This window comes from Odocoileus virginianus, chromosome 31 (genome assembly GCF_023699985.2).
Source record: "Odocoileus virginianus isolate 20LAN1187 ecotype Illinois chromosome 31, Ovbor_1.2, whole genome shotgun sequence".
NCBI classification, from domain to species: domain Eukaryota; kingdom Metazoa; phylum Chordata; class Mammalia; order Artiodactyla; family Cervidae; genus Odocoileus; species Odocoileus virginianus.
The window spans coordinates 6,097,022-6,121,107 of record NC_069704.1 but is presented as its reverse complement, the minus strand read 5'-3'; the positions used below and the strand labels follow the sequence as shown (position 1 = coordinate 6,121,107).

The following is a 24,086-nucleotide window of genomic DNA, read 5'->3' as shown; positions in this document are numbered from 1 at the left end:
GGCCAGGCTGGGGAAGACTGCAGTGTGAAAAACAAACCCCACTCTAGGGAAACTTCTTCAGGGTTTGCAGTGCATTTATTATTTAAGCCCCACAGCAAAACTGAGACAGGCAGAAGAAGAAGTCAGTCACTCAGTCGTGTCCAACTCTGCGACCACATGGGTTGTAGCCCACCAGGCTCCTCTCTCCATGGAATTCTCCAGGCAAGAATACTGGAGTGGGTAGCCATTCCCTTCTTCAGGGATCCTCCTGACCCGGGGATCAAACCTGGGTCTCCTGCATTACAGGCAGATTGTTTACCATCTGAACTATCAGGGAAGCCCATGAGATGAGCAAACTGGTTGCTAATTCACCCATTTTCCATATAAACACAGTAGGGCTTAATAAATTAGGCTGCAAAAGTCCACATCTAGGAAAATGGGATGATGCTTTCTGTCATGTCCAAGTGACTTTCTATTTTAGAGAAGAGAAGCAGGATGCTCTGACCTGACAGCATAGCTCCTGAACAGCCTCTCTCTCCAGGGCCATCGTTCTTGTCTGACACTCGCTGGACATTCTTTACACAAGAGGCACTGTGCTAGGCAGCGGTGTGAAGAATGAAACCAATGCAGACTGCTCTTGTTCTAAGACGAAAAGTCACATGAAAAAACGATAAATAATGTTTGAGAAAGTGAAGAATTGAGGAGACTGTCAGTAAACCAACAGTTCAAAGACAGAAGAGATCATGGCGGAGAAGGGAAATGATGTAGACATTCCAGGGCACTGAGCAAAGAGTGGTGGCTGGCACTTGGCAGGAGCCAGGCAGGCAGGAGGGAGCTGGATTAGCGAGAGTCTTAGGAACCTGGTGTAGACCAAGGGCCTGGGGTCTACAGATATGGCTCTCAGGGATTCAACATGGACCATATTCTAGGCCTTGGTACACATTGATTTTTATATTTAATCCTTCAAAAAATCCTTCAATGAGGAATCTGAGACCTGGAGGAGTGAATTCCCATTTTTCTAGGTCCCAACAACTCCAAAACTGTCCTCTTACGTACTGTACCACTCTTTTCCCTCCCTATGTTTCTAAGCTTGACAAAAATGTCTCCTTTTAAAGAAATTCCTAAAGTTCCTATTTTTCCACTAAGCATCATGGAAAGATGGACCTGAGAGGAAGGACCCTGGGTGCAGGAGGAAACAATGTTAAGTTCACAGCTCAGGACTGGTCCAAGCAATGATGATGATTCCTCTTGGCTCACAAACAGGAGTAGTTTTAACACTAGGGCCTCTGGGCCAAACCTTGAACACATCACCATCACCAGGGTCATAAAGACAATAGGGGGGGGGGGGGTAACAGTGATTCTGTAGCATCTACCTAAAGGAAAAATAGCCAAATCTCATCTATAAACAAACTGGAGGCATAGACACTGAATAAAGACAAACACACACACATCCTGTACTCAGGTCCAAATAATCAATTGTCCTCCAAGAGAACAATGAGAATGGGTCTTGGCAATAGCATATATGAAAAAGACTGAGAGGTTTAAGTCATCAAAAAGTCAACCACAAGTCAGCAACAGCTGCAAAAAAACAAATGTGAGCTCAACCTGCATAAACAGAAGCAAAACAGCTGGCAAAAAGGAGGTGAAAATTGCATTTTGCTCAGCACAGGCACATTCCCACCTTGAGGAAGAGACTGTCACTGCTGGTGTTACACTCCAAGACAAGAAAAATCAGAATCTCCATCTAAAGGACAGTGACCAGAATGGTGAAATGTCTGAAAATATGTCACATCAGAGTGGCAGAGGCAACTGTGATAATTTGTTGACATTGATCTCTAAAAGTTACTGGGTGCCTTTTTTCTTCCTGTTGTCATATTTCCCAAGAGCTTTCTTGGAGAAGGGAATTTCAGATTCAGCTTCTGATATGGAGAGCCAGAAAACAGACTGCAACTCAGTCTAAGGAAAAACCTTCCAACAGTAGAGTCTGGAAGTGAGATGAGCTCTCTCCTAAGTAATGAGAAGGCCATCCAGGGAGGCAATCAAGAAACACTAAAAGATGCTGGACTACGTAACTTCTGACGCTCTAATTCCAAACTCTTATTCCAAGAATACAGTTTCCCACCCCCACCCCACCCCCGCCCACCACCACCAAAGAATCAAGAAGAGATGAACTCTGAAAACCCAACAGAAGTTGGCCATAAATCAAAAATGGCTTATCCCAGAAAACACTTCCTATGTTCCCCGACCACCCGGCTCCTGCGCCTCTCCCCAGCTCCCCAAAATGCCACCCCCACCCCCTGCCCCGAAGGTGGGATGCCACAAGGAAGACTGACCTTTCTTCTCGAAGTCACCCTTCTCTTCCCCTGGTCGGCCCAGGCTGTCCAGGCTGTGGGTCACCTGGCTGCCGAACTCGTCCTCACGGGAGACGTGGTTGGCCCGCCGGGGCAGGTCGTCGTCCTCCTCGTAGTCGTAGTCATCCAGGATGGGCGTCTCGCGGATGGGCACGCCGATGACCGAGTTATGCGCCTGCAGCCGGGCGGAGCGGAAGCCCTCCCGCGCCGGCGGGCCCAGCAGCACCGACGGGATGTAGTGAATCTCGTGGGTGGCTTCCGTACTGGCGCTCTTCTGGGGGACGCGGCGCCGCTTCTGCCAGCGCCGCTGGGCGTACAGCGCCACCGTGAATACCAGCAGCAGCAGCAGCAGGGCGATGAGGCCACCCTGCAGCGGGAGGGAAGAAGGATACGCCAGTGGGCCGCTGTTCTTGGGGCTGGAGTGCCAGCGCGGGGTCGCCGTCCGCCGCGCGCAGCCCACGATCCCTGGGTTTGGCTCTCGGAGCCTCCGGAGCCAGCAGAGTGACACCGTTTCCAAACCTGGCTTTCTCACCAATAAGCTGTGTGGCCTTGGAGAAACTGCTTCACCTCTCTGAGCCTTGCTTGTCACATGTATAACAGTCAAAGAACCCCTGCCCCTCCTTCTTTACCACGAGGAACAAATGAGCTGCGTGATGGTCATGTCGGAGAGATGCACGCTGCTAAATACTAGGCTGGGCTTCCCATCTCGAGTGTCTGAGGCCCGACTCTGCCTCTCACCAGCTGAGTGACCCCAGGACATTTGAGCACACCCTCTCAGCCTTGCTTCCTCGTCTCTAGAAAGAATCACTGAGGGCTCAAGGGAGAGTAGTCTTTCTTCCATCCTGCTGGGAATACACAAGTCAAACAATTTCTGTATCATCTATACTTTTATTTTCAGAAACACTGGCCTTTTCATGTTGACTCCCTGGGACAAAGTAGGCGCTTCATACATATTTGCTTGAATGAATGAATGAACAGGGGGGCTCTTCTAGGGCTCCTTTCATCAGGAGTTGAAGGAACACTGCCGTTTATTTTTCTCTAACACATCCAACTGGTAAATATTTGGTTGAGTCTGCATACCATACATTAAATTGAAATAAGTAAAGTGTTTACGAATGGATCTTACATGATTCATGAGACTCATGAAACACCCTGCTCCGTGAGCTCGTCCAGGGCAGGAGTGTTTCTAAAGCCCACCTACGTCCCCCACAGCACTGTCAAAGGCCGAGGTGGAAGATCTGTATTCTCCTCACCTGCCTTCTTTCACTCTGCGCCAGAAGCATCTCCATTGAGCAGGGGTAGCCCCACAGATAGCTGCTTCACTTCTTTATATACTGGGCTTTCTGCCTGGGAGATTCCAGGCCACCATGTGCAGTCCCTGCTGTGGAACCCCAAGAGCTGGGGAGGACCATGCCTGTGGCTAGGAGGAGAGAGGCAAAGAAATCAAGAGACTGAAGCTCAGATGCTGAGTAGCAGAAGCTCTGAGCCTTGGGGTGCGTGTGTGTGTGTGTGTGTGTGTCTGTGTGTGTGTGTCTGTGTGTGTGTGGCTTTTTAGCTTTAAAACCTGTATTCTTTCGACCATACCCATTGGTGTGTGTGTGTGTGTGTGTGTGTGTGTGTGTGTGTGTGTGTGTGGCTTTTTAGCTTTAAAACCTGTATTCTTTCGACCATACCCATTGGCTGATTGTTCTGCCTTGACTTATTAAAAGCAAGGGCAATTTCTGAAAACCATTTGTATAACATCTAGCAAAGATGACAGATGTTAACTAACTCTGAACAGATTATCTTGGTGGGGAGATGACTGCTGCTAAGGATACCTGTTTAGGCCAAGAACATCATTTACTAAAATGATTCAGCCTCCCTGTTGACTAAAAATGATGATCTTTTTTTCAGGTCCTTCAGCTCTCTAAGCTAGAATTCATCACCTCCGTGGGGAGTGGGTGGGGACTGGGCTCAGAGGTGGCCAGGGCTGCAGGCATGGCTGGCAGCCTTGTTTTGACTCTGGCAATGAGTTACTCTGGGATCCCCAGGAAGGCTTCTCTGGATGTCAGAACTCAGAAGTAAATATACAAACCGAACAAAGCTATAAGTATATGTATTTATGTGTGTGGGTGGGTGCAATCTGTCAAGTGTACATAAAATGTGTGTGTGTGTAGCACCACTGGAGACCTAGAAAAGTAAGAACACACCCTTTTTTCCTCCACAGAACATACAATAGAGACTGCGCTAGGTCTAGAAGTCACGTGTGATGTGGTATTGTCAGTTTTTTGTGGAGTGTGGAGGGAAGAGATGATAAGAAAGATGAGTGAAGAGAAAAAGGAGGCAAGAAGAACCCTATCACTTGATACAAAAAAACAGAAGACCCTGCCCTTACTATTTTTAATGTTATTTTGTTTAATCTTCAAGACAGTCCTCTGTGATAAGGGATTATAGGTTCCATTCCATAAGCGAAATGAGGAAAAGGTGGTTCAGAGAGGTTAAGTAACTTGCCTAAAGTCACACAGGCTTTGATTGTAGGTCCAGCTGGGAATAAAAGGCCAAAATGTGGTGAAGCAGGAATTTGAACCCAGCTCTTCACTGCATAGCCCGTGGCTACTGGACAGCACAGTGATTCTACAGCCCAAAGGGAAGGAAAGGAAAAGTGAGAAAGATGGTGAGGGTGCACAAAGAAAAAGGGAACCCCAGGAAGGGAAGGGGAAATGCTGTTTTCAAATCCAGGATTCAGTGGGCACACCTCAAGGCAGCCTCTCCAGTGAAGACTTTAATTTTGCTCCATGGTTGCCTGATTCATCCCTTCTCATCTTTGGCTGTTTCGTTCTCTGTAACCTTCCCTGCAGACCTTCCCTGCTCCCAGAGCCCTTCATCCCCACTCTGCCCACTCCAGTTATGGGTGTGTGGCCCTGTTCTCAGACCCAGGACCAAAACTGACCTGGGAAAGAGGAGGCCTAACCACCCTGTCCACAGGCAACTACCGTATCACATCATATTGGCTCTCCTCCCCCATCAAATCCCAACAACCCTCCCATGTCACCCATGCAGTGCTGGATCAGCTCACAAAGCACCTCGGGGACTCCTATATTGTGCACGGAGGCCAAGAGGTGACCTCAGAGTGACACAGTTTTAGTCCAGGTTCTCCTACTTAGAGGCTGCATGACCTTGAGTAGGTCACTACCTTTCAGAGCCTTGGCTTCCTCATGGGTTATATGAAGGCAGTATTCAGCAGCATCTTAATGGATCACTGTGAGGCTAAGTGAGATGCCGATAGAGTATTTAGTGTTGCGTGGGGCACATGTAACTGCTCACAGCTACTGCTATTGTCAACACCATTCAGCAAGTGCATATGAATGCTGAATGAACGAACGAACGAATGAACGAATGACCTTTTACCCCTGAGGGCTTCCTCAGGTGGTTGCCTGTGGTGACTCAGACAGTAAGGAATCTGCCTGCAATGTGGGAGACCCAGGTTCGATCCCTGGGTTGGGAAGATCCCCTGGAGAGAATGGCTGTCCACTCCAGTATTCTTGCCTGGAGAATCCCACAGACAGAGGAGCCTGGTGGGCTACAGTCCATGGGGCCGCAAAGAGTCAGATACAACTAAACAAGCAATCCATTGTATTACCTCGGCCCCAAGATGCTTATTCTGCAAAACTTGTCTTGGATCCCCAAACCCTTCTCAATCTAGACCCAAACACTTCAATGAAAGTGAAAAGTGAAAGTGAAATCGCTCAGTCATGTCTGACTCTTTGCGACCCCGGTGGACTGTAACCTACCAGGCTCCTCTGTCCATAGGATTTTCCAGGCAAGATTACTGGAGTGGGGTGCCCTTTCCTTCTCCAGGGGATCTTCCCGATCCAGGGATCGAACCCAGGTCTCCCGCACTGCGAGCAGACGCTTCACGTCTGAGCGCCAGGGAAGCGGAACACTCTGATGTGCTCTGTCATTCACCTCTACACCTGTGCATGTTAGGTATCCGTGTCCTATGTTAGGGGGGGTAAGAGGCCCAAAGACAGGAGGCTGTTGATGCAGGTCGTGTGGCTGAACTTCATCATGGATTCACAGTTCTGCTTGGGGTGGGAAGGGCCAGGTGCTCAAGGCGTAATCAGCCTCACTTCTGCTTCCTCAACTTACCTGGGCAACTTCAGACACAGATTTCCCAGCACAGAGAACCCGCAGGAGGAGTCAGCAGAGGGAGACCCCTCCCCCTGCCCCCCGACCTCCCTCACTCCACTTTGATGGAAGCTGAGCTTGGGACCTTCAGCTTCATGATCTGCCGACTCACTTGATGTGACCCCAAGCCAGTGGCTCCAACCCTCTTACTGGGCTGCAGGCTCCCTGCCCCTCATTCCCCAGCCTGTCCTGACCTTTGCTCCCACCAGCTAAGCTCTCAGCTAATCCAGTGGCCACATGGCTTCCATTATAGATCAGGATTTCACTGTGAAAACTGGGGCTAAAGAGAATTCCAGGCACTCACAGTGCCACTGACCCGCTGAAACAGACACCCCCCAGGCTGGGCTCCTAAAGGGCTCTGGGGGCCTCACCCAAGACACAGAAGCAGCTCAGGTGATGTTTCTAGCACCACTGACCAGCCCTACCTTCCTAGACCCTAAAGGAGTGGTGGGTGAGGCTCAGAGCAGGCAGGAAAAGGTTCTGAATTCAAGTTCACTCATGTGATCTTGAGTTTCCTTGTTCACTCACTGTGTGATCTCGAATTTCCTCGATGCCCTCCGGTTCACTCATCTATAAAATGGACTTGGTACTATCTGGAATAGTATAGCACACAGTTAGGGTCAAAGACTGGGGATCAGAAAGACTTCTTTACAATCTCATGCTATCATATAAAAACTGGGCAATCTTGGACAAAGGGCTGAAGCTCTCTGAACCACAATTTTCTCATTCACGAAACTGTGTAAAAAGTGTCCTCATCCAGGGAGGTTCCAGGTGAGTTCGCGGATATGAAGTGCAGTGCTCAGGGCCTAGCACGTGGAAACCCACGATACTCATTCCTGGCGACCACAAGGTTGTCGGTAAATGAAATCTGGACAGTGCTGTGACGGCCTTGCAAACTGAAGGGTGCTGGGCACAAGCGAAGGGCTGCAGGAGAGGCATGTGGCCACTTCTCTCCTAGTGGGAGATCCCACCCGAAGAAAGCAGAAGAGTGACTCGGGGTCAGGGAGAAACTATGACCTGCATCCACGCGGACTGGTCCAGGCTGCTGCCCTGCTCCACTCCTGAGGGCCTGGACCCCCACTTCCCGGCTGTCTTCCTTCAGGGCAAGCACACAAAAGCAGGAGCTGTCGCTGGAAAGGGGAGCAGGGCCAGAGTGTCCAGCCTCCGAGTCTGCCCGCCAAGAGCAGACACAGACCCCAGCAGTGGAGAAAACGCAGGGCGAGCGGGGAGCCCAGAAGGGAGGGGAGGACGTAAGGAGAAGGCTGTGAATTTTTAGAAAGCAAGTTAAGAAGAATGCAAGGCTCGAGGGGATGGCAAGCTGAGGTCCTGTTGGCCTCAGGGACAACTCGATGCCAAATCCGATTTGGACAATGTGTTCCCTCTAGGGCAGCCTGAGGCCAACAAGATTGGAGAAGTGGCAGCGAGTTCCAGAAATAAACATCCCAGTCTGTTGGTTAGGGGTCAGTTTCTGCGAGACTGCAAGCAGCACAAACCTCAGGGGATGACTTTTACCTCCTTCTTATGGGGCTGAAGGTTTCACTAAACTGCCAGCCCGGAAGAGGGAAAGAGACGGGAGAAGGAGTGTGTGTTCCAATTTGTTCTGGAACGTTCCCTACCAGAAGCCTCTCTAGAGCAGGACCTGCCCACTTCTCTTCTTCTGTTAGTGACAGTGGGTCTCAGCTCTCTCAGTGGAGCCAGGCAAGGGTGAGGGTGGGTGATGTCAAGGGCAAACTGACGTGATGGGTGAGCAGGTATCGCTGGGGCATTCAGGCTTGTGGGGTCCCTGTCCCTGCTCGCCCTTAGCCATGACAAGCTGGCTAAGACAGTCTACCTCCGTGAGCTACAACAGGCTCACCTACAAAATGTGCTGGTTGGTCCCAATGTGAACGGTTAAGTAAGGCTAAGGATGAAACAAGACAGTAGAAGATTAGGATAGAAGGTCTGGCTCCACTGATAAACACCAGCCTCAGTCCTTCCGTTTCTCGAGTCCTCCATCCCACATCCAACCCTTTCATACCCTTCCCCTTCCCTGACTCTGCTCCCTCCCGCTCTCAGAATAATCCACATCCCCAGCCAGGCGCCCAAGTCCCTTCGCATCTAGGTCTCTGCTTCCTTCTCAAGGCCCCCCTACCCACAAATCCTCCCTCATACCCAGTCCAGGAGTTGCACGCTGTGGTTCGTGTCCCCCCAGACTGTGATGCTCTGAGAGTTTCCCCATCAGCCCAGAGCTCTCAGTCACTCATTCCCTGTAGCGGGTCCCACCCAGAACTGCAGAGGGAGATTTTACTTGGAAATAGGGTCTTTGCGTTTGTGATTAATTTGAGATGAGGGCATACTGGACTGGGTGGGCCCCAAACCCAGGGACTGGTGTCCTTATAGGAAGGAAGGAGCAGGGAGCTATTGAATAGCACAGGGGACCCTGCTCGACGTTATGCCGCAGTCTGGATGGGAAGGGAGTTTGGGAGAAAATGCATCCACGGGTAGGTCGGCTGAGTCACTCCGCTGTGTACCTGAAATTATCGTCACAACATTGTTAACTGGCTATATTCTAATATAAAATAAAACATTTTAAAAAAGGAAGGAAGGGACACACACACACACAGCCATATAGCGACGGAGATAGAGACTGGCTGGATGCCCTTATGAGCTTAGGAAAACCAAAGATTGCTGGCAACCATCGGAAGCTCCTGGGAGGCATGAGACAGATTCTCAGATTCTCCCTCAGACCCTCCAAACGAGCAGACCCCACTGACATCTTGATCTGGCCTCCTGAACCCCAAGAGAATAAATTCCCATTGATTTAAGCACTTCCCCCCAAACCCAGTGTGTGGTGATTAGCTATGTCAGCCTGGGAGCGGATACACTCATCTTCATCTGCTCATCTCAACGCACCCGGCCGTCTTGGCTTGGCCGTTACCTCCTCGGGGAGCGTCTTTGCCTCTGCAAGCTGGGGTGAGGCTGCGCCCTCCTGCTGCTCAAATCCCCTGGCTGTCAGTTATCTGGCTCCAGTGCCACAACCTAACAGTCTGGTTGACCATTTTCCCACTGGAGTTTCTAAGCTTTCATTTATCCAGCCTAAAATGTAGAGCTTGGCCCAGGAAGAAGCTTAACGAACACCCAGAAGCCTAAAATCTTGCCCTGACTTCACCAGAGGAATGTAAATCTGACAGCCCCGGAACCAGCTCTGACTTCTGCATCCAGAGGACACCTTATCAGACTTGGTATAGCCCCTCCTTGCGGCTCTGTCTTTTTCCCAGGGCTCAAGCCTCCGGATGGTTTGCTTACATACACGATATCAAACACCAAAAAACACACAGAGGTGAAACATTCAAAGCACCCTCAAAACTGCCCCACTGACAGAGCCTTCTGAAAAGTCAAACTCAGAACTCCATAGAGCCTGGCCCCATTTTAATCTATTTTTCCTGTTAAAATATCCAGGCACGGGAGAAGGAGCCGGAGAAAGGGAAAGAAAAGGATAATGTGAGAAATGCTTTATTTGACAATGTGTCATTCGGAAACTGATTATTTCTGTCTTCGGCCTTTTTAATATTCCCTCACAAAGGCCCAGCCGCAAAAGGATTTGGTATTCTAAGACTGGATTTATAATACTCTGTTCGGCAGTGATAAGAACACGGGCCTTTAATCCCCGGAGCTGTGAACATGCATATTCTCCCAAGTAATGTCCTTTCCTTCCCACCACTGGTGTCTGGTCCCAGCAGCTAGCCCCCGTGTGGCTGAGGCCTGATGATCCACTGCAGGTTCTCCTGGCCATTCGCTGAGTGACAGCTAATCAGCAAAGGGGCTGGGCCTTCAATCTCTCCGGGACGTCTTCTTCCAGGCTTCAGACTATGCATAAACTGGAGGGATTGTAAGAAAACAGTCCTAACCCTTAGTGCTACAGATGAGGAAACAGGCTCAGGGAGTGAAACTGCCTTGCCTGAGATCACAGAACATCCTGAAATGGGCTTTGGAGGCCGAACATGCAGCCAACACTCCCCAAAGCTGCTAAGAAATCACGACTCCTGATAGCTTGATCTACAAAATAGTTTTTTTCTCCAAACGTTCTTTCTCTCCATCCTATGTCCCCATCACAAATGCCTTTCACCGTGATAGTGTCAACACACTCTGAACAACCTCCCAGGCTTTATTCCATCTCCTTCACTGTTCTCAACCCATCTTCTACCATAAATAAGGCACAGCTGGAAACAAGGCCTCTCCCCACCGAGTAAGCTGGGAAGCCCTGCAGTTGAACGGTTCATCAATCACTTAAACCTCAAAAGGGATGCCTTTGAGACGCCCTTCTCCAAACACGTGCTCCCCCCATCAGTGCCACCAACCCGACCGAGCGCCCACCGTAGGGCAGGCACCAGGCCAAGTCTTCGAGCACGTGGGAACTCACTGTTCCTATTCAATGCTCCGGGATTTCCTCTGCCCGAAAGGTCGCCCTCGTGGCTATTCCTGACCTCCACATCTGTAAGCGGACATACCAGGCAGGCTTCATGGCCACCTGCCACATACTCTCCCTGGTGAACTCGTCGGGGGCTTCCCCATCTGCAGCCTCAGCCAGAAAGAACTGTTTTACCTTCTGAATCCCCAGGATACTTCGTCTCAACCCTCCCTTCAGGAACTTTAGCATTTTCTAGCTTGACTGAGAGCTTTAGCATTCCCTGCCTTGTCTTAGAGTTACGGATGCTCAAGCTCACCTACTGGTGAGATGATTATACCCAGAGCACAGATGGAAAAGCAGAGGCTCAGGAGACAGACTTGCTTGAGAACACACAACAAGGTGGCAAATGTATGAGCTAAGGCCTCCCAGCGAGGAGGGGGGGGCATTCCCAGGAAAGCTGCAGGCCCGCTCTCTCTCAGACTGGGAATGGCCACTGGACCTCGAGGAGAATAAGATGATAACATAGGTCAGAACCATATTGCAAAAGGCCTGATTAGTCTTTAGGCATTAAGGATCAGAGACTTATTTTTTTTTTAAGCAACAGAGTGGAGAGATCACACTGTGTGGGGAGTCTAGAACCTGGGAGACCAGTGACTTAGCTGTTCATAATCGTCTAGGACCTCAGGTGGGGGGTAATTTTGCCCTGCAAGAGACATTTGGTAATGGACACATTTTTGGTTTTCACAACTGGGTAAAAGGTATGACTGGCATTTAATGATAGAGGCTGGGAAATCTGTCGGCATCCTATATGGATGCTTACAAGCTGGCCAGGAACAACAGAGAATTGCCTCTTTCAATAATGTGCAGAGATGGAAGAAGGCCTGGCCTAAGGGAGAGATGATAAGGCCTGAGATTAGGGCAGCTGAAGTGAGCAGTTAGCTAATGGGGTAGAAATAAGATACACCATGGGATGGAAAGACTTGGGGTTTGATTGGCAGGAAAGGGAGAGAGAGAAACTGCAACACTGACAGTGAGGTGTGGGTCCTGTCACTGCATTACAGATGAATCTATCTATGTGTTAACTTTTCCCTAGGTAAGCTCCCAGAAGGTTACGAAAGATCCCAGCACAAAATCAAATGAGATAAGTTTACGCCTGTGAACAATTAAGATTGGATAAATGCACAACAAAGCTTTGCATATATATTATATACATGTACGTATGTATTCATGTGTATAAAAATACATTGAAACCTATCTTATGTATCTTGGCTATATTTATCGAGAGTTATCTCTTTGCCTGTAGACAGATATAAAGTGACCTATTTAAGGAGGCCCCATTATAGAAAATGAAACTTTTTTCTTTTAAACTAATCATCTACTTACAATGTGTCTACTAGCAACTTTATTTTATTTCCCAAGATAATGCCAAAGGAATAAAGTGAAAATGAGGAAGCTTTTTAGAACACACTCCCCATCCAGCTCTAACCTCCTTAATTATCTTTAGATCGGATCAGAAACCTTCAGTGATCATTCTGAACCCTTTAGCAATTCATCAAGGAGAAAACTAATGAACACTGAGTCAGACAGACATGGATTTGGCTATACTATCTTTCCTGTGAGTGCCTGGTCCATTACTTGTGTTTCCTCAGTTTTCTCTTCTGTAAGCTGGGTTACTAACACCTAACTGACAGGTTTTGGGGAGGATTACATGAGATTGCATTATAGAACATACTAAGCATGATGGTTTGCAAGTTATGGACCTCAAGAAATATTAGAATCCTTGTTATTAATGCAAGGTCTTATTTCCTGAAAAAATTAGATACAAGGTAATAGTGATGGAAACTCCCTCCAACTGAAGTATGAGATAGTCTTTGTACAGTTTCCCAAAGAATTCTCCTGATCACCCTGTTTTCCTCCTACAGATTTCAAGCTGTGTGACCTTGACCATGGCCCATCCCCATTTTGGGGTGAGTAGATTAGATCAGCTGGTGTCTAACAGTCCTTCCAGCTCCAATATTCTAGAACAGAAAGGAAAAGGCAAACGTGGAGGCATCTGTGACCAGGTGAAAAAAATATACATATATATAATCACGACCTCCTGCTTCACATTTTGGTTGTATAAGCGTAAACTAACTACACCAGTGAGACCTCTGGTACCCTCGCACCACCTCAGACAGCTGTGCTTTCGCTCATGTTGTCCACTCTGCCTGAAATGCCTTTGCATCGCTGCACACCCCCCACCCAACTCCCGCTTATCTGTCTAGTCCTTTAAACCTCATTGCTTGGGTCATGAGTTCTCAACAAGCCTTTGTGAAACCTGCAGTCTCTGGCTTGTTAAACGGTCACCTCTTAGGACCCTCAGTGGCTCCTCCTTCTGTCTGCCAACTACCCTCTCATCACCTGAGTGCCCCCGGAGAGCATCCTTAATCAACTCTGTGTACCCAAGACCAAGCCCCGGGTCCAATCCTGAGTAGATCTCATTATGTGTTGATTGTATTTCCACAGTGAGAGGCAGCAAAGGGAAGGCCAGGGTTTTATTTATTTCTGAATAAATTTGAATGGTACATGGTACACAGTAGATCTTCAATTACTTCTTGGAAGAATTAATGAATGAATCCATTATAAATGCCTCTTGGAGGGTAGGTGACTGACGGATACCTACATCTGTTTGGCAAGTCTCCATTTGTGTGGGAGAGAGAGGAGTGAAAACGATTCATGGGAGGCATTTAGCACAAATCAGTATCCTTCTCCACATCCTCAGACGGCCTCTCAGGTTCTGTGGGAAATTCCACTCTGAAGATGGATGAACGGAAAGGGGGGCAGAAAGCATCTTTCAGAGGATTGATTTTTTTTTTCCTCCCTATGCTTTGAGTCGTGAACATAAACAGATGAACCCAGGTACCTATGGAGGAGCCGTGCACTCATCCACTGATTCACCAGAGGAAGGGCGTGTCTGGAATCAGGCAGGTCCAAGTTCAAGTTCTTACTCTCCCACTTTCTAGTGGTGTGACCTTCTCTCGGTGAGGCTCAGCTTTTTACACCTCTAGCATGAAATAATACTATTCACCAAAATGGGCTGTTGTGAGGATTAGGTAAGGTGATACATATAAAATACGTCATCCAGCCCTGGACCTATTAAAATACATTCAACACAGGACTGTTGTTGGCTTAGTTATTATTGCCAATATTGTTAAGCTCCATCCCTTTGCTAAACCTTCTGCCTGGATTTGGGAACACACAGGTAAGGCCTCAAGAACTTGCAGTCAGTTTGGGGAAATAGATAAGTGAGCAGATAATGGCTGCAATGCCCCGTTTGATAAGCTCTATTCCAGGAGGACACACAGTAAGAAGCAAAGGTTTTGATAGCTTCTACGTGCAGAACATAGAAGGGGTGTGAATAAAGTCTCCCTTGCCATACCAATGACAGTCAAGTTCAAAGGTTGAGGAGTGGGCTGGCCTGCTGAGTATAGTCACACCCAAAACATGACAGAAAGCCTAGCTAACCAGCTTTGCAGCCTGCTGACCCTGCGGGCTCTGGTACCTCTGCTCTCAGGTACCGGCTGTGGACTTCTGGGTGGGTCACTGTCCTTTTCTAAGCCTCGGTCTCACTGGGAAAGTTGAGCAGAGCAGTCTTCACAGAACGGGGCTATCATAGAATTAAACCAGCAAATGCACAAAGGCAGATTCAAGATGATGTTTAGAACACAGCCAGTGGTCAATAAACGGTGGTTTAAAAAATTTTGAGGAAAATGGCCTTGAGAAAGCAATCAGAAAACTTAGATCCTGGCTCTGGCCCTGTCCCCTTATAAATGGAGGAGGTTTGCAGAAAGCTCACCGGTCCTCATGTGCATTTTTTTTTAACGAGGTGGCCGAGGCCACTTCAGGAGCAAAGTGGCCCTCGTTTAACAGACGAGGCAAGCCAGCCTCCAGGAGGCGACCTTGCGAAGGTTATAGACCCAGTCAGAGGCAGGGCACCCACTTGCTCCAGAATCCGAAGTCTGTAACGATCTCGAAGCTTTCAGCTTGCCTTCCAGCTGGTGGTATCTGGAGGCTGTGCCCTTTGCTTAGGGCATCACTCACAGGGACCGTGTCTCAGACACACGAAGTCCATGTAGGGATTCCTACTACCATGCCAACCGGAACCCGACGGCCCGGTCTTCTGAGGCTGAAAGAAGGGCTCAGACTGGCAAGGATGCCGCAGGCTCTGGACAAACTGTTCAACACTTAATAAACGCGAACTAACTTTTGTACAGGGTGCTTCCCACGTGAGCTGGCTTCTTGAGAAATCTTGGGTGGGGAAAGGAAGTGCGTGGCGCAGGCGCTGGTCTGCAAACAGAACATAGTATTTTTAGTATTTTAGTACCCTTTTCTCGCCTGGTAGCTGGTACCGCACACTCGTGTCCATCAGAGCATCTCTTTGGCCTTCCTGCCTTTAACTTTGATCAAAGCACTTGCTCTCCCCATTGTTGTACATTAACGTGTTAACTTTGCTCATGGCTCTAATGGAACAGACCCTCCATACGGTTTTGTTTATTCCATTTTGTTTATTACTTCATTGTCAGTGCTGAGAGTAGCACTCAGGGCTTTGTTGATGCTTTTACTAAATATCTTTTGGGTGGATGGATAGATGGATGGATGGGTGGATCAATGTATAAGTGGATAAATGAGTGGTAGTTACATAACTCTGCAAATGTCCTGGAAGCCCCAAAATGGAAAGGGCCGGGTCTAAATCATCTTTGAGTCCTGTCCTAGGGCTAGAAGACTGGAAGATATTTAGTGAATTCATACACACACACACACAAACTGCCGATAATCTCCTCCTAGAGCTTAGGGAAGGGACACTGTTATCTGGGTTATTAAAAGGCAAACAGGACTACAGTCTGGCTACTTCTCCCTGCTTTAGGGGCAAAGAGAATAATTTGGTCTGCACTGCAAGTTTGTTTAATCATTTATTCACTTTTAAATGCTCAGGAGACATTGAACCAGAAAGCGAAGAGGTGAGGGGATGTGTGGCCCAGTTACTCTTGCACAGTCGCCTCCACAGAGCAACCTGAGAGCCATGCCTGTTTGCCATTCCCAGTGCCACATCTGCATGGAAATAACAGGACTTGAAGTGAAGAGGGACATCCACGAGGCATCAGCCGGACAGCCCTGGGCCCGCCACTTCCCCTTTCTGAGCCTCGGTTTCCTCATCTTTTAAAAGATCACGCTAACAGGCACCTTTTCCTCTTTAGTAGGGACTCCACTGAGAGTCACATTTATAAAAGAACTGCCTGCGTTGCAAACTGACTTGCACACACCAGAGCTTAGGACAATCAGTGCTGAGGAAGAAACCCCAGAGCAGAGGCACCCGGGCAGAGAGTGACTGAAGTCACAGAAGAAGCTGCAAGTACAGAGACTTTCTAATCTCCCCAGTGTCCCCACTGTTTACCCACCAACCTTCCTCAAAACCTATTATGAATCACACACCAGGGGTCTCTTGGAGACACTGTTTTGCTGCTGTTTCCCAGCACTGGGCATGGAGCTGTTAGCTGTCTGGAAGGCAGGTTGTGATGGCCTGGCGATCTCCTACTGGGCTCGATCATGAAACCCCAGGAAAGGCAGTTACGAAGGGCAGAGGGTCAAGCACAAGATGCCAACCAATGAGAAGGGAGAAGAGGGGAGCTCAGTGGGAGGTTGGTCCGAACAATGACAGAGACAGGAAGCAAAATAACCCAGAGTTCTCCGTGCACCCATTAGGACTGACCTGGGATGATTCACCCTCTCCTCTTTGAGTTTCTACTCCATTTCCCGAGTTTTCAGAAACACGGGATTCAACATTTTCTGAGTACACCAAGTTAGCAGAGGGAATTGCCAGCCACCTCCTGCCTTATTCTCAGTCACCCTTCTTCCCTTGGGGACACTCTCCACCCCAACCAACACTCGGGCAACCCAGGGCACGGGCTGCAGCGGGGCTGGGAAGGGATGCTTTCCTTTCTTGTTCAGGGAACATCCCACCCGAAACACTGATAACCTCCCCTACCTCCACCGCGAGTGTGAAGCCGCTCAGCACGTGTTCTCTGAGACCTGCAGTCACAAGCTGGGCTGTTCCCCCAATCCCTCCCTATGATTTTTCGTATCTATATCCTTCCAAGGTCCACCCTCAGCTCCGCTTCCAAGCGTGTACACTGTCCTTAGCTCATCAAGTCCAGGGACCCAAAATCCCAGCATCTCCAGCCTAAAGGAGCCACTGCCAGCTCCCCCAAACCAGCCACCCAAGCAGACGCATCATTCAGGGGGGCAACCAGAGCCTGAGGCTGGAAGGGTGAGTGTGGGAGCGCCCTGGAGCTGCGTCGAGAGGAGCTGGACGCAGCTCAACCGAGTGACTAGGTTGCAGCGTCACCTCCTTCCCATTCTGGGGAGCGCCTGAACCCAGTCCAACAACGAGCCTGGATTCCCGGCCCCTCCAGATGCCTGTGCGTTCTGAAGCAACCAGACCACCCTGCAGGAACAAGTGGACGTGGAAGGGGACTGCCCCAGAGAAAGGCCCTGTTTCCGGATCTCATCTTACTCCCGAGCCTCCAAGGATGCTGGGGATAATTGTTTCCGAGGCGGCCGTAAAAATCACCACAAACTAGGCGGCTCAGTCCCCACTACCTGCTCCATAGAATGTTCTCAGTACATTGTTCCATTGCTATTACCATATTCACCAACAACTGTATTGTCCCTCTTTCCTTTATAGGCAACTGTTTTTCCCCCTGCATTTCTCTTCCTCTCTCTGAAAGCTCTTGTCCCCCTGCCTTTTTAGCCACACTACTCTGAAACTGTACCACAGCGCAGCTAGGTGTAGAGTTTGGTTTTGTTGCTTTTTCTTTCTTTTCTGGTTCTCAGTGGGCACTTTCGGTCTGAATAGTTGTTCCTTTCTTCCACGCAGGGAGGAATTCTGGCACAACTCCTTCCCTCCCATTGTCTGTGCCTGGTTTCTGAGGCTCCTCCCCTTTTGCTCTCAACACACAAATATTCTAGGGGCTTGGCCAGGGTCCCCTGCTTGTCACATCTCCCTGGGTTCAGGGCTGCATGCCCTTCCAGGAGGCAGAGAGCAGGCTGGCAGTGGGACTCCAGAGGAAACCAGGGATGGGCTGAAATTTTGGAAGGATGCCCTGTCTTCAGCTTCTCTCAAGCAACTGCTCCTCACTCAGAAGCAGGATGTCGTGGAAAACTGCTGGACCTAAACCATTATCAGGCTCAGCGGATGCCAGGAGTCCGGAACTTAATTCTCTTAATGAGATTTTTGGGCAAGTCACTCAGCCTTCTTTTTTCACCAGTCAAATGGCAACCATGATTTATCTTCCCTGATTCCCAGGGTGGTTTGGAGAACCAAGGGAGCGGATGCAAAGGGGCTCTGAAAATTACTAAGTGCTGGGCTCAGCGGTGAAGAATCCGCTTGCCAACGCAGCAGACACAGGTTCAGTTCCTCATCTGGGATAGTCCCACATTCCATGGAGTAACTAAGCCTCTGCGCCACAACTACCGAGCCTGTGCCCAAGAGTCCAGGAGCTGCAACTGCTGAAGCCCGCAGGCCCTGCGCTCTGCAACAAGAGAAGCCACCGTAATGAGAGGCCCGAACACTCAGCTAGAGAGCAGCCACCACTCGCTGCAACGAGAGCAAAGCCTGAGCAGCAGTGAAGACCCAGAACAGCCGCAAGTAAATAAATGAAGTCACATATAAAAAAGGAAATGACTAACTGCAATTTACATACAAGCATATGTATGTCTGTGATACCCATGCATGAAATTTGAAACATCCTCTCAAAGCTCTCACTGCATTATAAAGATGGAAACCTCCTAAATACATCTCTGCTCATCCTTCGAGACCCAGTTGAAATGTCCCTGTTACTATGTATTTGACTCAGCCCCTGGAATAATTGGCTTGAATTTGGAACCACACGGGGCACAGCCACACTGAGTGGTGGACTCTGAGACTGACCAAGGAAGACAGCAGTTTCGTGTTTCCTTCCTATTTTCATTCTGGATTATAGATGCTCACTGAGTGTAACAGGGAGAAAGTGACCTAACTTCTTACATTTCTGTCTGCATCTCTTGTCACAAAACATATATAGGTTAATGCCTGCAAATGAAAAGTGCATATGAGAGGACTCCACTGTTACAAAACTTGTATCTGTCTTGCGAACTGGAGACCCCTCCTTCCCTGTAGGATTCCATTCAGAGCAATGGCTCCCTGCTAAAGTGTTGATGGACTCTCTCTCGGTAACAGAAGGTGTCTCTGCAGGGCTGAGAGCTCGGCAGCAGGCAGGAGGGTTACAGAAGTAACGGGCAGAGGAGAAGAGGCAGGGCCACCCATCTTGCCCCAGATCAGAGAAGGCGGCAGTGGTACCCAGCCGCCTGCAATCAGGCTGCAAAGGAAGCTGTGGGCAGGGAGAGATGCTGTCTGGGTTGGAGGGTGAGGCTAATGACTGAGCAGAGACCATACAGACATGCCTGGCCTGGAGACCACTGCCCCTGCCCCCGCGTCCCCTTTCTCCTCCTGGTCTCCCAGTGCCAGCTAAATTCTGCTGATCTGGCCACCTGTCTCATACCATCCTCATGCCATGCTCGGCAGGGGCTGGAGAGAAACAGCAGGGGCAATCGCGCTCACCTTTCTAAACCAGAAGCTCACTTACCAACTGTCAGAAAAGAAAGAAAGGAACTCAGAGATCCTCAGGTTAGCCACCATTATTATAACTGCATATGAACAGCTTCCTTTTAAAAATGTCTTAACTGGTCACTAATTTATAGAAAAAAGAAAACCATAAAAAAAAAGGACTCTTCCAGTTCAAGTAGAGGTTGGGAGCCTGAAATTTCTAGGGTTCCAGGGAACAGAATCAGAAAAAAAGTATACTTTCATGTTGAAAAGGAAAACATTAAGACATTCACTGACATCGACAAATTAATTGCACGAAATCTGCACAGGGGCTCTGTGCTAATATTCTCATTTTCCAGGTATGATAATGTCACTGGCTCCAGGTCACAAAATGTGTCTGTGGCAGACTCATGATCAGAACCCAGACCTGTAAGATTCAGTAGAAAATCTGGGAGGGTTTCTTCTACCCTCCGGGAAAATCTCTTCCCATCTAAAAGCATGCTACTGTAACTACAAGAAAACAATATAAACCACCACCACGGCAACAAAACAGCCTCAATCACAGAGCACTTAGGTTTAAAAGCCTCTCCCAGCCGCCCTCCCTCATCTGAGCATCTAGTTGAGCATTGCACGGCTGGGGACGGGCGAGGCGAGGGAGGCACCTGTCTTGCAAGCAAAATCTAAAGGGATGCCAAAAACATAGTAATCAGCATAAACCATATTTTAATACACTATTTCGGAAAATCAAAATGAATGCATTCCTGAGATTTTTGGGCAACCTTTTCAATTCTGCACGCAAGATGAGTGAAGCACTCATTCCCCACCTCCGGCCCCAGCCCTGAAGTCTAAAGATCTCTGAAATGGGGAGAGAACTATTTTTTTTGTATCAATTTTATTATGAGGAAGATGAGCAAATCACATGTCTAGAGAACTAAAGGCAGGTCCCAGTCCTCCAGTTGCGGGCCTCAGTCTTGGGAACTGGGTGATGTAGGTGTGATGTGGGGTTAATGGGTCCCGTTACACACACCCCAAAACTGAGGCACACGGAAGACGAATGAGCTCCCTGAGAACCAGGGAACAGCGTGGCAGAGCTCAGCAATAAACCCAGTTCTGATAGGATCTCACACTCTGCACTGCCTCCCATCATTGCCAAAACGTGAGGAGTATGTTTCTGAATAAGTCTCAGAAGCATGGAGGAGGGGCTGAGGGCACCTGCAGATGACCACAGTCCTAGAGCCGCGCTAACTGAGCCCTGGGCTTGCCACCACCCTGGGAGGTGCCCAGGCGGCTGTCCTGAGCTGCAAGCGGCGAGCTGGGGAGAAGGCAGCAGTGGTCAAGCAGTGGAAGGAACGCCGCCAGCCTGCTGATTGGTTGATTTGCCCCAAAATGTCACGAGCAAAGGTGAGGGGGCTCGGGTCAGGATGTGGGCTCCTGGGGGGCTGGCTCTGACACTTGAGTCTCCCTCTGAGTTGGACTGGAAGCTCCATGAGAGCAGGGGTGTTATCTGCTCACTGTTTGACATCTTCGGCGCCTGAAACAATGCCTAACACACAGCAGGGGCTTGACAACAGACAAGGTAATGGGTGAATCTCAGGTTTTGAGATTCAGTCCAGTACAGTGAGGCCTGCACTCTCAGCTCTTCCACTGACCCCACACAAGGGGCGACTTCTCCCTGCCTCAGTGTCCTCATCTGTCAAATAAATACCGTGAACCTCATGGATGTGTTGGGAGACAAAGGTGAGTTAATATAGGTCCAGGTCCAGTGTCTGACACCTCATGCAGGTATGCATGCTAAGTCACTTCAATTGTGTCTAACTCAGAGACCCCATGGACTGTAGCCCACCAGGCTCCTCTGTCCATGGGATTCTCCAGGCAAGAATACTGAGTGGGTTGCCATGACCTCCTGCAGGGGATCTTCTCAATCCAAGGATCGAACCGGTGTCTCTTACGTCTCCTGCATTGGCAGGTGGGTTTCTTTTTTTTTCTTTTTTAACCACTGAGCCATGTGGGAAGCCCCTGGCACCTCATAAGTCTACATAAATGCTAGGCAAAAGAACAATAAGAAGAGTTAGCCCCCAACAGCAAACAAAGTGGAGACAGCTGGTATTTTCCTCTTGAGTCGGACACTGGTTTACTGCTGGCCTCGGATGAGGGACCGCAGAGCAACCCCTGAACCACAGAGGCAGGAAGACTAGCGCTGTCGGGCACCTTCCCCCTACCGGGCCCTGCCTTCCCCACCTCACCTATGCTATTTCACTTAACCCTTACAAATGTGTGAAGAAGTTTCTATCATTATCCTCTTCTCCCACATGAAGCCTCAGAGGGAGGAGGCCATTTGTTGAAGGTGGTTAGGAGGGAATTTGTTCAAGGTTTGGTCAATGAGGCCAACTAGCTGTGAAGGTCGCGCTCCGCCGGCTGCCTGCCAGGCTGTGACCCACCCAACCCTTCCCCGTGCGCCCGTCTGCAGCGCAGGGCGTCAGAGAGGCCACGCTGGCCCAGGCCTCCCCGCCAGCACCCAGTGGAGACAGGCGGTCGTGTTTCCCAGGGAGCCCAGGCGAGAGCTGCCCCTGCTCACGCCTTTGGGAAGGCGGCAGTGAAACCTCACCCTCTCACAGAGCTGCCGGTACCACCCCACTCCCTAGAGGAGCCCGTGGTGGCTCAGATGGTAGAGAGTCTGCCTGTAGTGCAGGAGACCCGGTTCGACCCCTGGGTCGGGAAGATCCCCTGGTGAAGGAAATGGCAACCCACTCCAGTATTCTTGCCTGGAGAATCCCATGGAGAGAGGAGCCTGGTAGGCTACAGTCCATGGGGTCGCAAAGAGTTGGACAAGACTGAGCGACTTCACTCCCCAGAGGGAGCAAAGAGGTATTTCAGTAAAGATACTCTCACCCCCATCCAGAGCAGGAAGGGAAGGCTGAGGCGCATCCCCGCAGGCTCTGGGCAGAGGACCACTGGTTCACAGGTATTCCCTCAGTACCCTGGCCCAGCCCCGTGTGTCCATGGCCTGGGAACTGGGGCTGGGCTCCCCTGCAAGCCCGCACTGAGGGACAGACAGAGCTCAGACCCAGGTCGGCCTGACTCTGGGAGGCCTGTGAGTGATGCAGGTCAAGTCCCCGCTCTTCTCAGAGCCTCACCTATGAAAGAGGGGATGTGCCCGGTGGTCTGTGACGGTCCGCCTAGGGATGGCCATCTTAGGAGTCGGTGAACAGACAGGGCCAAGGTTGACATCCCCGGCTCTGGCCCAGCCTGTTGTTGAAGCTCTTCTTCAGGGACGAGAGACTCATTGCTTCTTGGAGGCACAACGCTTCGGAAAAATCCTGAATAACTGTCTCTCTGATGAGCTGTGTGACCTAAGAGCGAATTTTCTTCTCTGATTCTTAATCGGTAGAGAAACAAGGATGCTGGTGCCCGCCTGGAAGGACTGCTGTAAGGACTAAATGAGCTAAAGTGGGTGAAGGTCCTGGTACCCGGTAGCGCTGGCTACTATTCTCCACATAATAGAAACCAACTAAAAGGGGGAGAAAATGCTCTCTTCACGTGCAGATACTGAACGTCCAGTCTCTCCCAGATGGAAGATGTTCCACAGCACTCAAGGATCCATCAGGGAGGGAACGCTGTTTTGGGGAACCTCAGATGCATCACTTTATCAGTGTGAAAGAGGCCCAGAGGGCGTATCTGCCTTGCCTGAGGTCACACAGCAAGGCAGCCGCAGCCGCGGGGTTCCTGAATCCCAGGCTCACCATCTTTCTACTGGGTTAACAGAGAGGCTCTGCTAACCTCGGCTGATCCCAGAGACAAAAGGCGGCACTGAGGGGCTCCCCTAGTAGCTCAGTGGGAAAGACTCTGCCTGCCAACGCAGGAGACACGGTCTCCTGGTCTGGGCTCAGACCAGACCCCTGGTCTGGGAAGATTCCACATTCCATGGAGCAACTAAGCCTGCGCACCACAACTTTGGAGCTTGCGCTCTGGAGCCCGGGAATTGCAACTGCTGAGCCCAAGCGCTGCAACTCAGAAGCCCACACACCCTAGAGGCCGTGTTCTGCACCAAGAGGAGCCGTCGCGTAAGCCGGCACACCGCAACTAGACAGGAGCCCCCACCTGCCGCAACTAGACCCAGCGAAGCCAAAAATAGGTAAGTAAATAAAACAAAAGTCGTGTCTGACTCTTTGCGACCCCATGGACTATACCGTCCATGGAATTCTCCAGGTCAGAATGCTGGAGTGGGTAGCCTTTCCCTTCTCTCCAGGGGATCTTCCCAACCCAGGGATCGAACCCAGGTCTCCCGCATTGCAGGTGGATTCTTTACCAGCTGAGCCACAAGGGAAGCCCAGGAATACTGGAGTGGGTAGTCTATCCCTTCTCCAGGGGATCTTCCCGACCCAAGAATTGAACTGGGATCTCCTGCACTGCAGGTGGATTCTTGACTAACTGAGCTATCAGGGAAGCCAAATAAAATTTATTTTTCAAATAAAATACTTAAAAAAAAGGCAGCACGGAGTCCTCCGCATCAAGTCAGCCAGGGTTCCCTGAAGGCAGACACTGGGCTGGACGGGACACTTGAGCCCAGAGCAGAGTGAGAAGT

General features: G+C 49.8%; 1 protein-coding gene across 6 annotated transcripts in view; it reads right to left on the bottom strand.

The window, feature by feature from the left end:
* Positions 1–24,086, bottom strand: part of ASTN2 (astrotactin 2) — a 996,620-nt gene that overhangs the window by 761,885 nt on the left and 210,649 nt on the right. For all 6 annotated transcript variants that reach the window (XM_070459205.1, XM_070459200.1, XM_070459201.1 and 3 more), the window contains exon 3: positions 2,313–2,697. In XM_070459205.1, coding sequence (XP_070315306.1) covers positions 2,313–2,697 — 385 coding nt within the window. The remainder of the gene's footprint in view (positions 1–2,312; positions 2,698–24,086) is intronic.